At 43.3% G+C, this 15,101-nt stretch overlaps 1 protein-coding gene across 1 annotated transcript in view; it reads right to left on the minus strand.

Moving 5' to 3' along the window:
* The window catches only part of FEZ1 (fasciculation and elongation protein zeta 1), a 38,438-nt gene that overhangs the window by 16,279 nt on the left and 7,058 nt on the right, over positions 1–15,101 (minus strand). Inside the window, exons 2-4 of the mRNA XM_012809605.2 lie at positions 13,823–13,922; positions 3,769–3,855; positions 1,364–1,532 (exon numbers count right to left, since the gene is read on the minus strand). Coding sequence (XP_012665059.1) covers positions 1,364–1,532; positions 3,769–3,855; positions 13,823–13,922 — 356 coding nt within the window. The remainder of the gene's footprint in view (positions 1–1,363; positions 1,533–3,768; positions 3,856–13,822; positions 13,923–15,101) is intronic.

The raw sequence follows: 15,101 nt of genomic DNA on the forward strand, positions 1-15,101 counted from the left end.
AGGTGCTGAGCCTTTTTGTTTGTTTCTAATGATATTTTCCGAACAGGGGCGTTGGACAGGTCACTTAACCTCTCAGAGGACTCAGTTAGCTCAATCCTAATGGGGTTTGTGTGAGGATGAAACAAGTTTATGTACAGAAAGTCTGAGAATAAGATCTGACATGTTGGCAGTGCCTGTGGCTCAAAGGAGTAGGACGCCGGCCCCATGTGCCAGAGGTGGCAGGTTCAAACCCAACCCCGGTCAAAAGCTGCCCCCCCCCAAAAAAAAAGATCTGACATGTAGAAAGCACTCCAAAAACAAGAGCTGTCATATTGCCTTTTGTATCTTTTTCCCTGCATTGATTTTATGATAGCATCTTTATTTTATTTTATTTATTATTTATTTATTTATTTTGCAGTTTTTGGCCAGGGCTGGGTTTGAACCTGCCACCTCTGGTATATGCGGCTGGCACCCTACTTTTTTGAGCCACAGGCACGGCCCTATTTTTTTATTTTTTTGAGACAGAGTCTCATTCTATTGCCCTGGTAAAGTGCTGTGGCTTTGTCATCATAGCTCACAGCAACCTCAAATTCTTAGGCTCAAGCCATCCTCCTGCCTCTGCCTCCCAAGTAGCTGGGATAACAAGCACCCATCATGATGACCAGATAGTTTTTCTATTTTTAGTGGAGACGGGGGTCTCACTCTTGTTCAGGCTGGCCTCCAACTCCTGAGCTCAAGCAGTCCACCTGTCTTGACCTCCCAGAGTGCTAGGATTACAGGCCTGAGCCACTGTACCCAACCCCATTTGTTGTTTTAGATAGCAGTTCAAATTTCTTCTACTTCTACTCTGCTCTAGTCTTTTTTTTTTTTTTTAATTAGCTAGGCATGGTAGCGTACCCCTATAGTCCTAGCTATTTGGAAGGCTAGGGTGGGTGGATCGCTTAAGGTAGGAGGTTATTTTTGTTTCTTATTTTTGTTTTTGAGTTAGAGTCTCACTCTGTCACCTAGGCTAGAGTGAAGCAGCATCACCATAACTCAGTGCAACCTCAAACTCCTGGCTGGTCTTGAACTCCTGGCCTTAAGTGATCTTCCCTCATCAGCCTCCCAAAGTGCTAGGACAACAGGCATGAGCCACCTTGCCTGCCTTCTGGTTTAGTTTTGTTCTTTGGCTAGTTTTACCATTTAAAATTTGTTGGACTGCCTTATTGTTTTTTAATAGAAAATGCTTGCTTTTCTCCTGATGCCAAGTCAGAAAGATGTTACTGGCCCCCTAGATTTGTAAACCTCTGCTGGGGGCAGTGACCAAAGCACAGCACATGGCCCAGTGCCTGCAACAGAGTAGGTCCACTCTCAGCAAGCCCAGCCCAGCCCCCAGGGCCCTCACCTTCATAGGACCAGTTGTTGTTGAAGGTCTGTGTCAAGGCCTGCATCTCCTGCAGGAGGACTGAGTCTGCCTGGGAGGAGGTCTCTCCACCATCCTCTTCCTCCAGAACCTCCTCTTCTTCCTCAGGGTCTGGAGAGTTCTGCATCATTTCCTCAATTTCCTCAATTACCTGAAGAAGGAACAGGAGAGGGTGCTACCTCTGTCTCTGCTAGAGGGGTATTCTGGCTTGAATTTTAATCAGTTAAGGATGTTTCTAATGAAAGAAGTTTATACACAGAAAGTCTGACAATAAGATCTGACACATAGAAAGAACTCTAAAAACATGAGCTATCATTATTACCTTTTGTATCTTTTTTTTTTTTATTATTGTTGAGGATCCATTGAGGGTACAAAGAACCAGGTTACACTGGTAAAATTCCTAAAGCGGTATTGTTTCTTAATAAATAATGAATAAGAAAAATAGATCTGACCAAAGGTTTGCATAGTCTTCCCTTAAGAGTACTCCCTTAACACAGAGCACTCTTTAATGTAAAACCTCTTCCAAGAGCACCATTGAGATAAATGATTTATTGGAAATAAACTACTGTTTCAGGAAACAAAGCAGAACTGCCTGGAAGGGAACCATTACTTCAATTTGCTGAGTACTTTATTCTAAGTGGGAAAATACTTTATCTGCCTGACTTTAACATGAACCCCAGGTCCATAAATTGTCACAATACATATGACTGGAAAAAATGAAGCATTGCTCCAGAATCCATCTAGATAGCAATAAGTGAAAATAAAGATAAAGATAAAATAATAAAAAAGATAGATATGGCCTAGAAGCAAAACATAGATAAGAACTCCAGCTCTAATCCAGACCATTGGTAGAGTCTAGCTCCCAGGATGGAAGGTACATCTGCCTATCTGCCAAAAAGAACGAAAGTGACTTACCTTGGGCATTAATGGTTTATGAATAAAGAAAACAGAATAAGCAACGAGTGCTTCTGAAAGTGAATCTGTCAATGAGCTTGGTCGCAACAGTGCCTTTAAACACTTGTCTGTTCTCCATGCTGTGATGGACTCAACCTCTAAGGCTACTCAGTCTCTAGATGGGTTTCTTCATGTTAGACTGGCCCAAAGTAATGCAGCTTAGGGCTTCCTCCTTGAGAATAATTCTTATTGTTATTCCTAAACCTTCTCATCTCTACTCACAAATTTAGGGGATACCTACTCTTTGACTACTAAAAGGTATTTCATAGAATGCAGGAGTATAACCTCAAATGACACAAACCCCCTTTAGAATTTTATGGCTGAGTTTCTCTTAGAGTGATTATCATTGCCTTCATGTCATTTCTGCCTACAATTCACAAGAATTAACTGTTCACCCCCTTCTCCTTAAAAAAAATCTAATTCCTGGCTCGGCACCTGTCTCTCAAGAGGCTAAGGCAGCAGCCACATACACCAGAGCTGGCGGGTTCGAATCCAGCCCAGGCCCGCCAAACAACAATGAGAATTGTAACCAAAAAATAGGGCATTGTGGCAGGCACCTGTAGTCCCAGTTACTTAGGAGGCTGAAGCAAGAGAATTGCTTAAGCCTAGGATTTGGAGGTTGCTGTGAGCTGTGATGCCACAGCACTACCCAGGGTGACAGCTTAAGGCTCTGTCTCAAAAAAAAAAAAAAAATCTAATTCCTTTGAATCTCCTAATCCTGACTTGTTTCTAATCGCATTTTTTTTATAACAGATAGAAAGAAGTACCTCTGCTAAATAGTACATTTTGGCACTGTAAGTTTCCAGTGGAAGTTTTTAAGAATAACTTAATGGAAACTTATATGGCATCCAGCTCAAAATAGGCACTTATGTATATTTGTTGACTAAACAGTTGAATAAGGAACCCAGACACTCAACATTATCCTTCTTAATTAATATATTAAATTAAAACTAATAGGTAATTAACTCAAATGTCCAGCACTCTTTATTCACAAACAATGACAGAAGTGTCTTTAACACTCCTTTTAGAAAACTCAAAAGTCCATTAAATTTTCCATAAAATATGATAAAATATCTATCACACAAAACCCCCATCTATCATTTCTCTTTTGGAAAAACGTATGTTTGAGACCCTTGTTCATATGTCTTGACTCCAAGCACAATAAATTGCAATACGCGGCTTAGTAAGAGTGGTGGCCACCCATCTCTGGCTCATTAGAGACTCCAGCCATCCTTATATCATGCTCACTGCAGGTGGTAAACTGAGGCTAAAGAGGAATGAAATTCTGTATCAGAGGCACTCTGAGTCATCAACACAGCTTTCTCCAAGACCATACATCTTCCTTCCACCTTAAATGGACGTGGCAATGATGTTCTCTTAAACTTTTTCTGTACCGAAAGAACAGAAGGACCCAAGACCTTAAATCTTCATACCTGATCTGCTGTGAGTAGAGGCTCCTCATTGATACCAGAATCGTTTTCACTCTTCTCATTGAACTCTTCCTCTTCTTTCTCATGGATCTGCGGGGAGAAAGGCAGATGGGATTCTGATCACCATCTCAGAACTAGGATTGCCTCTGGCCTCTAGAATGGATTATACTGACCAAGAGACCACTGCAGCCAACCATTATCTAAGAAGGGAGTTGAAGGGGTATCCAGAGTTGCATCTGATTCCAAATGTGCCAAATGTCACCCAGCATGCACTGCTGGGTCTAATACTGCCAGAAAAGGACAACAGGGGAGGAGTGGCAAGCCCAATCCTGAGTCAAAGGGAACAAACATGGTTCTTTAAGTCCCAGACAGGCCATCGTCGGGTGCACAGGAACCTTCCCGACTGCAACCAAGCCTGTGGCAAAGGCATGCTTTTTTGTTAAGGAGCTTCAACCTGGGGATTTGTTTTCAGATTTTATCTCATTAGGCATTTTAAAGAGTAGGTTGTTTTAGTCCAAATAGCAATAACTTTTAGAATTTGAAGGAATGCCATCCTGTTACCAGGATACAGGTATCACAGCTGATGGAGGACATAAGAAATACATCCATGGCAGGCCACTGAGTAACCTGATCACGTGAACTAAACAGCAACAAGAAAAATATTGAGGCTTGGCACCTGTAGCTCAAGCGGCTAAGGTGCCAGCCACATACACCAGAGCTGGTGGGTTCAAATCCAGCCCAGGCCTGCCAGACAACAATGACAACCACAACCAAAAAATAGGCGTGGTGGCAGGCACCTGTGGTCCCAGCTACTTGAGAGGCTGAGGCCAGAGAATTGCTTAAGCCCAGGAGTTGGAGGTTACTATGAACTATGATGCCATAGCATTCTACCCAGGGCGACAGCTTGAGGCCCTGTCTCAAAAAAAAAAATATTGAAAGAGAAATCCATTTAGTCTATTCTCCCTATGTCTCCAAAATGTCATAATCATACCTAAGATTCTATGTCCATAAGTCTGATTTGAATATCCTATGGCCGGGGTGAGGGGGAGGTCAGCAAGGAGTATCTCCAGGAAATCTCTCTGCAGAGCCACTTCTCACCCAGGAATCCATCCATCCTCCTGGGTGACTCCTCCAACTGGATGACTACCCTCTTCCCCAAGAATCACATTCTTCCTATTCTTACAGGAAATACCCCAGTTCTAATCTGAGCAATCATGTCAGAGGCAGTCTATCCTCAGAAACCTCTCCCATCATCTTTCTTTTCTTTCTTTTTTAATTAAATCATAAACGCATAGATCCTGTATCCATTAATGCATTTCTGAGTTACTCCCCTCATCTTTAAACTCCACCTTGGCAGATACCCCTAAAAAGGTACATCACCTTCTATCCCCATTTGCTTAAAACCAGGACCGGGTCATGAAAAAAATTAAGCAAATGTACCCTAAATGCCATCTGCACTCAACCTGGATAAGGGATAGGACAGCGAGGAAAGAGAGACATTGGAGGGGCGTGCGTGCCAGATGGTGACATCCATTTCTGCTGAGGGGCACATATGCTCCTCTCTCTGCCAAGTCTACCACCTGCAGTAGCCGCTTGGTTTCCACAGCTCCCCGCTATGCAGAACAAAACTCCTGGAGCTGCACTTTGTTAACAGCTACCCTCAAATACAGTAGAACTTCCTTCAGGTCAGAAAGTCTTGTGATAGAAATTAGCCCAAAATTAAGAGAACAAAGACACATTTTTAACTCCAGACCAAAGGTTAAAAAAAAGAAAAGAAATTCATCAATATGTGTGCACCCCCAAATCAGCATGAGCCTGAGTTAGGGCTCTTACTAGAAAATAGTTTTTTGTTTTCTGTTTGGGTTATTATTTTATAAGCATCTGACAGCAACTGTCAATCTATAAATCAGAATATTAAAGGTCTTTTTTTTTGTCATTAAGTCTAAAAAAAATGGAATGCATAAAAAAATGGAATTACACGGCTCGGCGTCTGTAGCACAGTGGTTACGGTGCCAGCCATATACACCGGGGCTGGTGGGTTCAAACCCAGCCCGGGCCAGCTAAACAACAATGACAACTGCAATAAAAAATAGCTAGGTGTTGTGGCAGACACCTGTAGTCCCAGCTACTTAGGAGGCTAAGGCAAGAGAATCACTTAAGCCCAAGAGTTGGAGGTTGCTGTGAGCTGTGATGTCACGGCACTCTACCCAGGGTGACATAGTGAGACTCTGTCTCAAAAAAATGGAATTGCATTTTCTGAAATGTAGCCAATTTAGTGGGTTTACATCTCTGAATGTACCACTTCCCTCTCTGATGTCCTCCCTCTGAGTTTCAGGCATAAGTCAGGGAGAGCAAAGGTGGAGAGGAACTACCAGTGGTAGATATTTCTTGCTGTTAAATGTTAGTGAACTTAGGCAGTGACATGAAGGGTGGGACTTTTACAGCTTTCTCTCCCCTCCCCATCTCAGGCACAAAGCCTATAGGCCTAAGTTGTCAGGCTTGGGTATAAAGAGATGGGAAAATCAATTACAAGCTTACAAAAGCTATCCTGAATTCCTGCTGTTATAGGAGCTATAACCGTCCCTCATTTTCTCAGATCTCTGAAGTCACCCACCAAATAAGAAAAATAAAAGGGGAGGCATACACGAAATAGTCCCAAGAAAGCCCTGGCTCCTTCCATCTCCTAAGCTTGGCTTATCTCTTACCTCTCATATCTACCCTACCGCTGGCCTTTCCTCCTCCCTCTCTAGGCCTGGTTGCTGCATGTTCTCTCCATCCTGCCAGATTCTCCTGTATTCCTATAGCTTTGGTCACTTCTCAATGAGCCTCTTCTCTTTCCTTTACAAAATCCCTACCAACCTCCCTTACCAGGACAGAATCATGTGCAGAGAGGGGAAAGCTCCAGGGAAGAGAGAATAACAGAGAGAGAGAAAGACAGGTTTTGAAAAGTGACTACAAATCAATGGAGTCTCTTCTCCTTAGTATAAAGACTTGCATAAGTTACAAGTATGATAGTAAGATTTCAATTTTTCAATAGAGTTAAAGGTTCAGAAAATCTCCTGGAGAATAAAACAAATGAGTAAACGGAAAATGGGAGAGGGGGAAACAATTCAAAAGATAATTTTAAGAAGCCTAATGCTTGAATAGAAGAAATGGAAGAGATGACCTCTTTCAACCATGACGGAGTAACTAATATTGGACCTACCCCTCCTGCCAAAAACAACTGTAAATGTGGACAAAATCTATGGGCTAATTGTTTGCTGGAGCTAGACACAAGCAGTGCAAGGCTGTGATCTTTGAAAAAAAAGGAGGAAAACATGAGATAAATGAAAGCTGAAAGAATCAGTCACCTAGAGTCCCCCACTACAAGAAGTGCTAAAAAAAAGTTCTTTGGGTTGAAAGGAAATTATAGAAAATCAGATCTCTGGGAAAGAAGATGAAACACCAGATATGCTAAGTATGTGGGTAAAATGTGAAAAAATTATCTCTGGCTATTTTTTATTTTAAAATATATATTTTTTTCCTTCTCTTGATTTTCATAAAAGACAACTGTCTAAAGCAAAACTACCTTTGTGCTGTAGGGTATATAATGTAGATTGAAATGAAACCTATGACAAGGATAGCATGAAGGATGGAAGGAACAGACATACTATTATAAGTGTTTTACATTTTATGTGAAGCAGTACAATATTAATTCCAAATGGATAACTTAGTAATGTAGAGTATAATCCCTAGAGAAACCATTAAAAAAATACAAATGTGCATAGATAAAAATCCAGCAGAAGACACAGGATGGAAAGACAAAGAATACTTGATGAAGCCATCAGAAGGCAGGAAGGGGCTCGGCGCCTATAGCTCAACCGGCTAAGGTGCCAGCCACGTACACCTAAGGTGGTGGGTTCGAATCCCCAGCCCGGACCCGCCAAACAGCAATGACAGCTGCAACCAAAAAATAGCCGGGCGTTGTGGCGGGCGCCTGTGGTCCCAGCTACTTGGGAGGCGGAGGCAGGAGACTCGCTTGAGCCCAGGAGTTGGAGGTTGCTGTGAGCTGTAATGCCACGGCACTCTACCCAGGGGGACAGCTTGAGGCTCTGTCTCAAAAAAAAAAAAAAAGAAGGCAGGAAGGATGGAACAGAAGAGCAACAAAACAACAGAACTGGAGGGCATAATTAGAAATGCAAGGTTTAGAACCAGGAATAGAGGCTCATACTTGTAATCCCAGCACTTTGGGAGGCTGAGATAGGAGGATAACTTTAGGCTAGGAGTTTGAGACCAACTTGGGCAATAGAGTAAGAGGCCATCTCTACAAACAATTTTAAAAATTAGTCAGGTGTGGTGGCATCCTTCTGTAATCCCAACGACTTAGGAGGCTGAAGCAGGAGGACTGTCTGAGCCCAGGAGTTTGAGGCTGCAGTGGGCTAGGATGATGCCACTGTACTCCAAAACAGAAAGGAAAGAAATGCAAGCTAGGATACATTAACACAAATTATCAATATTAAGTTAAATGCTAATGAAGTAAACTATGCAAATGTATTAAATATAATAAATCAAAGAACATAAATTGTCAGACTAACTATAAAAGCAAGACTCAGTTATATGCTACCTGCAAAAAAAAAAAAAAACTTTAAATATAAAGATGAAGATAGGTAGAAAGTGAAAGAACTGAATACACACACACACACAAATATACACACCTTGCAAACAATATGGATAAGAAAGCTGGAGCAGCTAAATTTATATCAGGCAAAATTGACTTTAAGATAAGAAATATTATATCAGAGACAGAAGGACTTTCACAATAATAAAAGGGTCAATTCATCAGAGTGGTGTACCCAATAACAGAGCTTCCAAAATATATAAAACAAAAAATAAGAGAACTAAAGAGAGACAAATTTATAATAATAGTTGAAGACTTTAACACTCTTCTCTCACTAATTGATAGAACAAAGAGGAAAAAAATCAGTTAGGATATAGGAGATTTCAACAATGCTACCAACCAACTTAACCTAGGTGACATGTATGAAACATTACAACCAACAAGTGCAGGGTGCACATGCATCTTAGGATGCACTAAACACTGGACCACAAATCAGTCTTACTGTATTTTAAGAGATTCAAATCATACAAGTTGAACAATGAGGTTGCTGTGAGCTATGATGCCTCTACCCAGGGGAGGGTTTGTTCAGATTCTTCACCGAGAGCTGCTGAGATGGGAGGTCTCTTCTCCCACCCCAGGCAGAAAGGCGCCTACATGTATGATCCCATCTCCTTCAAAAAGGCTGGGGACTTTTTTCTTTTCTTTTTTTTTTTTTTTTGAGATGGAGCCTCAAGCTATCCCCCTGGGTAGAGTGCCATGGCATCACGCTCACAGCAACCTCCAACTCCTGGGCTCAAGCGAGTCTCCTGCCTCAGCCTCCCAAGTAGCTGGGACCACAGGCGCCCACCACAACGCCTGGCCATTTTTTGGTTGCAGCCATCATTGTTGTTTGGCGGGTCCAGGCTGGGGATTCGAACCCGCCACCTTAGGTGTATGTGGCTGGCGCCTTAGCCGGTTGAGCCACAGGCGCCGAGCCTGGGGACTTTTTTCTAAAAAAGGGAGACTAGAAAAACTCTTATAGGTTTTTCCTATAAGAGAACTCCATAGGCAAAGAATGTATGAAGAAGATCCCAAAAGCAATCACGGCAACAACAAAAATCTGCAAATGGGACCTGATTAAACTGAAAAGCTTCAGCACAACCAAGGAAACAATCAATAGAGTGAATAGACAACTTCCATAATGGGAGAAAATACGTGCATGTTCTACATGTGACAAAGCCTTGGTAACCAGAATCTACAAAGACCACAGGCAAATAAGCAAACAGACATCAAACAACCCCATGAAAAAGGGGGCAAAAACAGGAAGTGCCTGTAGCTCAAGGAGTAGGGTGCCAGCCCCATATACGGGGGCCGGCGGGTTCAAGCCCAGCCCCAGCCAAAACTGCAAAGAAAAAAAAAAGTGGGCAAAAAGCATGAACAGAAGTATTTCAGAAGAAGATAGACTAATGGCCAATAAACATATGAAAAAATGCTCAATGTCTCTAATCTCAGTACTTGGTAGCTGAGGCGGGCGTATTGCCTGAGCTCATAGGTTCAAGACCAGCCTGAGAAAGAGCAAGACCTCCTCTCTAAAAATAGCCAGGCATTGTGGCTGGTGCCTGTCATCCCAGCTACTTGGGAGGCTGAGGCAAGAGAATCGCTTAAGCCCAAGAGTTCGAGGTAGCTGTGAGCCGTGATGCCATAGCACTCTACTGAGGGGTACAAAGCGAGACTCTGTCTCAAAAAAAAAAAAAAGAAAGAAAGAAAAAGAAATATGAATGGTTTCCCTCATGCAGAGCAGGGAAAGATGAGGCAAGGTGCTGCTGTTTTTATCTTTAAGTCTTATAATGTACACATATTACTAAAAAAGTATTATATGACTTTTTTTTTTGAGACAGTCTCACTATATCACCCTCAGTAGAGTGCTGTGCTGTTGCAGCTCACAGCAACCTCAAACTCTTGGGCTTAAGTGATTCTCTTGCCTTAGCCTCCTGAGTAGCTGGGACTATAGGCACCCACCACAACACCTGGCTTTTTTTTTTTTTTTTTTTGGCAGTTGTCGTTGTTTAGCAGGCCCGGGACGGGTTCAAACCTGGCTGCCTTGGTGTATGTGGCCAGCGCCCTACCCACTGAGCTATGAGTGCTGCCCTGACTTTTTAAACTATGTGCATATGTTACTTTGATTTTAACCAAGGAAAAATGACTCTTTGCAGTCACAGTTCAACAGATTGTATACTATTTAATTAAATTACTTATAGTCACAAGGATAGCCGATTCTTGAAAATGAACTTAAAAGTGGAAGGTGTGAGGACTTGCTAGAGAGACACCTACCAGCTTTGTGCGCTCTGCCTGAAAAAGGCTTTGGTTGGTATGGTTTAAGGAAGGAATACAGAGTACTGGTTAACCTAGTAAGTCATTGAAACTGAGATCAGTGAACAGAGCTTCTCCTGTAATTAATCCAAATGATAAAGGGGGATGAAATAAAACAGCCTTCCTCCATCTACTTTCGCTACTCTGTCCTTTTCCCATGGGTTAAATGAAAAGAAATACTATAAGGAGCAAGCAGAGCTTCCGATCATCCCTCTCAGGGTCATTCAATTCACCCTGAAATATTAAGCCTCTTGAGGGAAATTTGCAGATGAGGATAAATTGAAGTCCTTTTGAAGGGCATGTTATCTTATATACCCTTTGGCTCAATCCACAAAATGAGTTGGAAAGGCGGCAAAAGAGCTCAAAGCAAAATCCGCCTTTTGTACCACGATGGACCTGATTTAATTCCAGTACCTAGATTTATGCCATTATTGCCTCCTTTCCTTTGCATTTTGGGTGAGTTTGAAACACCATGCATGTAAACGTCACAAGAGAAAGTACGAAAAGTTGACAGTTCAAAGCAAGACCTGAGGCCGGGCGTGGTGACTTCCACCTGTAATCCTAGCACTCTGGGAGGCTAAGGCAGGTGGTTTGCTTGAGCTCAAGAGTTGAGACCAGCCTGACCAACAGAGAGACTGAGTCTCTACTATAAATAGAAAAATTAGCTGGTCTTAGGAGCAGGTGCCTATTGTCTCCGGGAGGCTGAGGCAAGAGGGTCTCTTGAGCCCAAGAGTTTAAGGTTGCAGTGAGCTATGTATGAAGCCATGGCACTCTCCCCAAGGTGACAGAGTGAGACTCGGTCTCAAAAAAAATAAAAATAAAAAGGAAGAGCTGCGACACAGACTCCTATGTCTATACCAAGTAGACTTGCAATAAATCTTATCTCAAAGTCACCATTTTACCTGCTCTAGTTAATGAAACCCTAAGGTTTTGAGTATTTGGGATTGCCAATTATTAGACAAGTGAAGAGTCAACAAATTGGTCAACTGCCGATCTCTTTGCTGTGCTATTTTTAGCAAGAATCTGCAAATATATTGAACAATCAGGAGAATCTGTTTCCTGCTTTTTTACTTGGACTCAATTTTGGAGCACTTAGAAAAATTAGATCCACCCCCCTCCAACATTTGCTGGGCTCACAGGGATGTGACAGGCCTTCCTGATAAGAAATTGTTAAATTTTTTTCACAGCTGAAACTAGAAAACCAACCAAGACCATAACTGGCTTTTTTTTTTTTTGAAGACAGAGTCTCAAGCTGTTGCCCTGGGTAGAATACTATGGTATCACAACTCACAGCAACCTCAAACTCTTAGGCTTAAGTGATTCTCTTGCCTAAGCCTCCCAAGTAGCTGGGACTACAGGCACCCCCATAGCGCCTGGCTATTTTTTTGTTGCAGTTATTTAGCTGGCCCGGTCTGGGTTAGAACCTGTCACCCTTGGTGTATGCAGCTGGCGCTGTAACCACTGTGCTATGCCGAGCCAACCGTCACTGGCTTTTAACATGGATGGAGCCGTTAAATGATTTTACCTCTGTGTGCCCCTAAAATGCATATGTTGAAATCCCAGTGCTCAAAGTGTTAAGAGGTGAGGTCTTAGGGAGGTGATTAGATCGTGGGGGTAAAGCCTTCAGAAATGCCTTTATAAAAGTGGCCTAAGGGAGCTCAGCAGAGGAGGATAGAGTGAGAAGTGCCCTCTCTGCACCAGGAAGAGGGTCCTCACCAGACACAGAGCTGGGGACTTGATCGTGGACTTTCCTGCCCCCAGAACAGTGAGAAGTAAATTTACGTTATTTATAAATTACTCAGTCTAAGGTACAGCAGCCTAAACTAAGAAACCATTCTACATGTAGACTCAGCCAGGAGAGGCAATTTGGATCTTTTTTTTTTTTTTTTTTTTTTGAGATGGAGCCTCAGGCTATCCCCCTGGGTAGAGTGCCATGGCATCACAGCTCATAGCAACCTCCAACTCCTGGGCTCAAGCGAGTCTCCTGTCTCAGCCTCCCAAGTAGCTGGGACTACAGGCGCCTGCCACAACACCTGGCCATTTTTTGGTTGCAGCCATCATTGTTGTTTGGCGGGCCCGGGCTGGGTATTCGAACCCGCCACCTTAGGTGTATGTGGCTGGCGCCTTAGCCGCTTGACCCACAGGCGCCGAGCCGCAATTTGGATCTTTGAGAAGGTTACTCACCATAGCCTATGCAAATCAACTCAAAATAAGTATCCTCTTCATTTTTCAGAAGCCCCTAGGCTACTTTCATCCTTGGCATCAGAAACCATGGGGTATAACTCTGGTCCAGACACACAAACACCCCTTTGGTTGAGTTTCATAAAAATTTCTTCCCCCCAGCTCGGTGCCTGTGGCTCAAGTGGCTAAGGCGCCAGCCACATACACCTAAGGTGACGGGTTCGAATCCCCAGCCCGGGCCCGCCAAACAACAATGACGGCTGCAACCAAAAAATGGCTGGGCACTGTGGTGGGCGCCTGTAGTCCCAGCTACTTGGGAGGCTGAGGCAGGAGACTCGCTTGAGCCCAGGAGTTGGAGGTGGCTGTGAGCGTGATGCCATGGCACTTTACCCAGGGGGATAGCTTGAGGCTCCGTCTCAAAAAAAATAAAAATAAAAAAATTTCTTCCCCCCGCCACATGGCCACCTCACTATCTGAGCCCAACTTGGCCATCACCAGTACAATCCTGTCCGCACTTCTCAGCATTGTTTTTGGTGGGTCGGAACTGTTCATATCAGCTGGGAAAACTTAATTTTCCTTTAAAGCATCATTATTTGAACCCCAAAGAAGCCTGGAGTAGTTCCCCTTCTCTTATTTCAACTACCTTATTTTGCATTTTGTAGAACACACATCAACGAGAGAAGTTATGTGCGTGTCATTTGTTGCAGATAACCATTCCAATGACCTCAGACACGCTGGGTGGCCTGGGTGGCCCCCTTACCTTATATTTCACCCTTCTCCCAACTCCTACCCTCTGAGCAATGATTTTAAGCTACTGCTGAGCTCCATTCATTACATAATAAGGAAGACTGTTGAGTTACTGAATGTTTTTCTAACTGGATTCCACATCTTCTCAAGCCCTACTAAACAGGGCCCCCCCCAAAGAGGTACCTCAGTGTCAGAGCTGTTGCCATTCAGAGCCTCGATGTTTGGGTCCCTCCAGTCTTCTGAGAGTGAAGGGATGTAATTGTCCGTCAGAGCATCCCAAACCCTGTAAACAAAGAGAAGCTCTCATTAGCACACATCTGTGTCCTGGCCCCGCCTGGAGGAAGGAAGAGCTGGGCCAGAAGAGGAGAGAGGCTTCTGTATGTGCCAGGCTGAGATCATCTGCCTTCCAGCATGCAGGGGCAATGCAGCTTAAAAACTGAACTAGAAGCGCTTCCAGGGGAGAAAGAGCCAAGCTCGGGGAGCCTGGCCAGAACCTTTCGTGTAGAGGGCATTTGCTTCAGGGAAGAAGAATTTCTCACCACTGAGATACAAATGGCAGAGTGCACAGTCAGACCTCTTCTGGCCTTGGAAAGAAATCTGCTCCTCACCCAAATAGTTCAGGGTCTGAACTTAAGAGAAGCCTCTGTTTCTTTTCCAGTGAGCAGAGAGACAGTCAGAAGAACGGAGACAGAAAGACCAGGCCAACTTCTCTGGTTGAAACAAATTAAAATCAGGATCATGGTGTAGTTTATACCCATGGCAATTTCAGAGCCCTGCAATCTAAATGGTCAGGAATTAACTCCTTGACACCTAATGCCCTTAAAGGGATAATGCCAATGCTGTGAATGCTTCTCACCAAAAATGCTCTAACTAGCCCATGAGTTACAAGATCTTGCCCTCTAGCAAGGCTGAATCTAAAGGTGCCATTTCACCACCATGGACTCCAAAGTAAACACTGTGTGTAAAAGGAAGCAACAAATACACTTCTGGCTACACAGTTTTTAGTGACGGAATATAGGGCTACCTTTACTACTTTGCAAAATTCCGATGTGCGCATCCTAAGAAAGGCTTTCAGCAATTCTTATTCCTTAATGTACTTATTTAAAAAGAATTTCTTTGGGAAAAAAGAAGGGGGAAAAGGGTTGGTTACATTCTGAAGTCACAAACACACATCAGGAAAATACAGAAATAAGTCAACTAAGAGATTAATGTAAATCAGTACATCGGCTTCTAAAATAATGCCGTCCATGCGTGCTGGCGGCCCTGGAGCTAATATTTAGATAACGACGGCGAAGGAGAGAGCTGTGCTCTCCAGGGGGCTGTAATGAGACCAAGATCCATGTAAGACCAAGATTTAAAAATTAGCAAAGGGCAGTGCCTGTGGCTCAAGGGAGTAGGGCGCTGGCCCCATATGCTGGAGGTGGTAGGTTCAAACCCAGCCCAGGCCAAAAACTGCAAAAAA

The sequence above is a fragment of the Otolemur garnettii genome, unplaced genomic scaffold (assembly GCF_000181295.1).
Source record: "Otolemur garnettii isolate 467f Iridium unplaced genomic scaffold, OtoGar3 scaffold00108, whole genome shotgun sequence".
Lineage (NCBI taxonomy): Eukaryota > Metazoa > Chordata > Mammalia > Primates > Galagidae > Otolemur > Otolemur garnettii.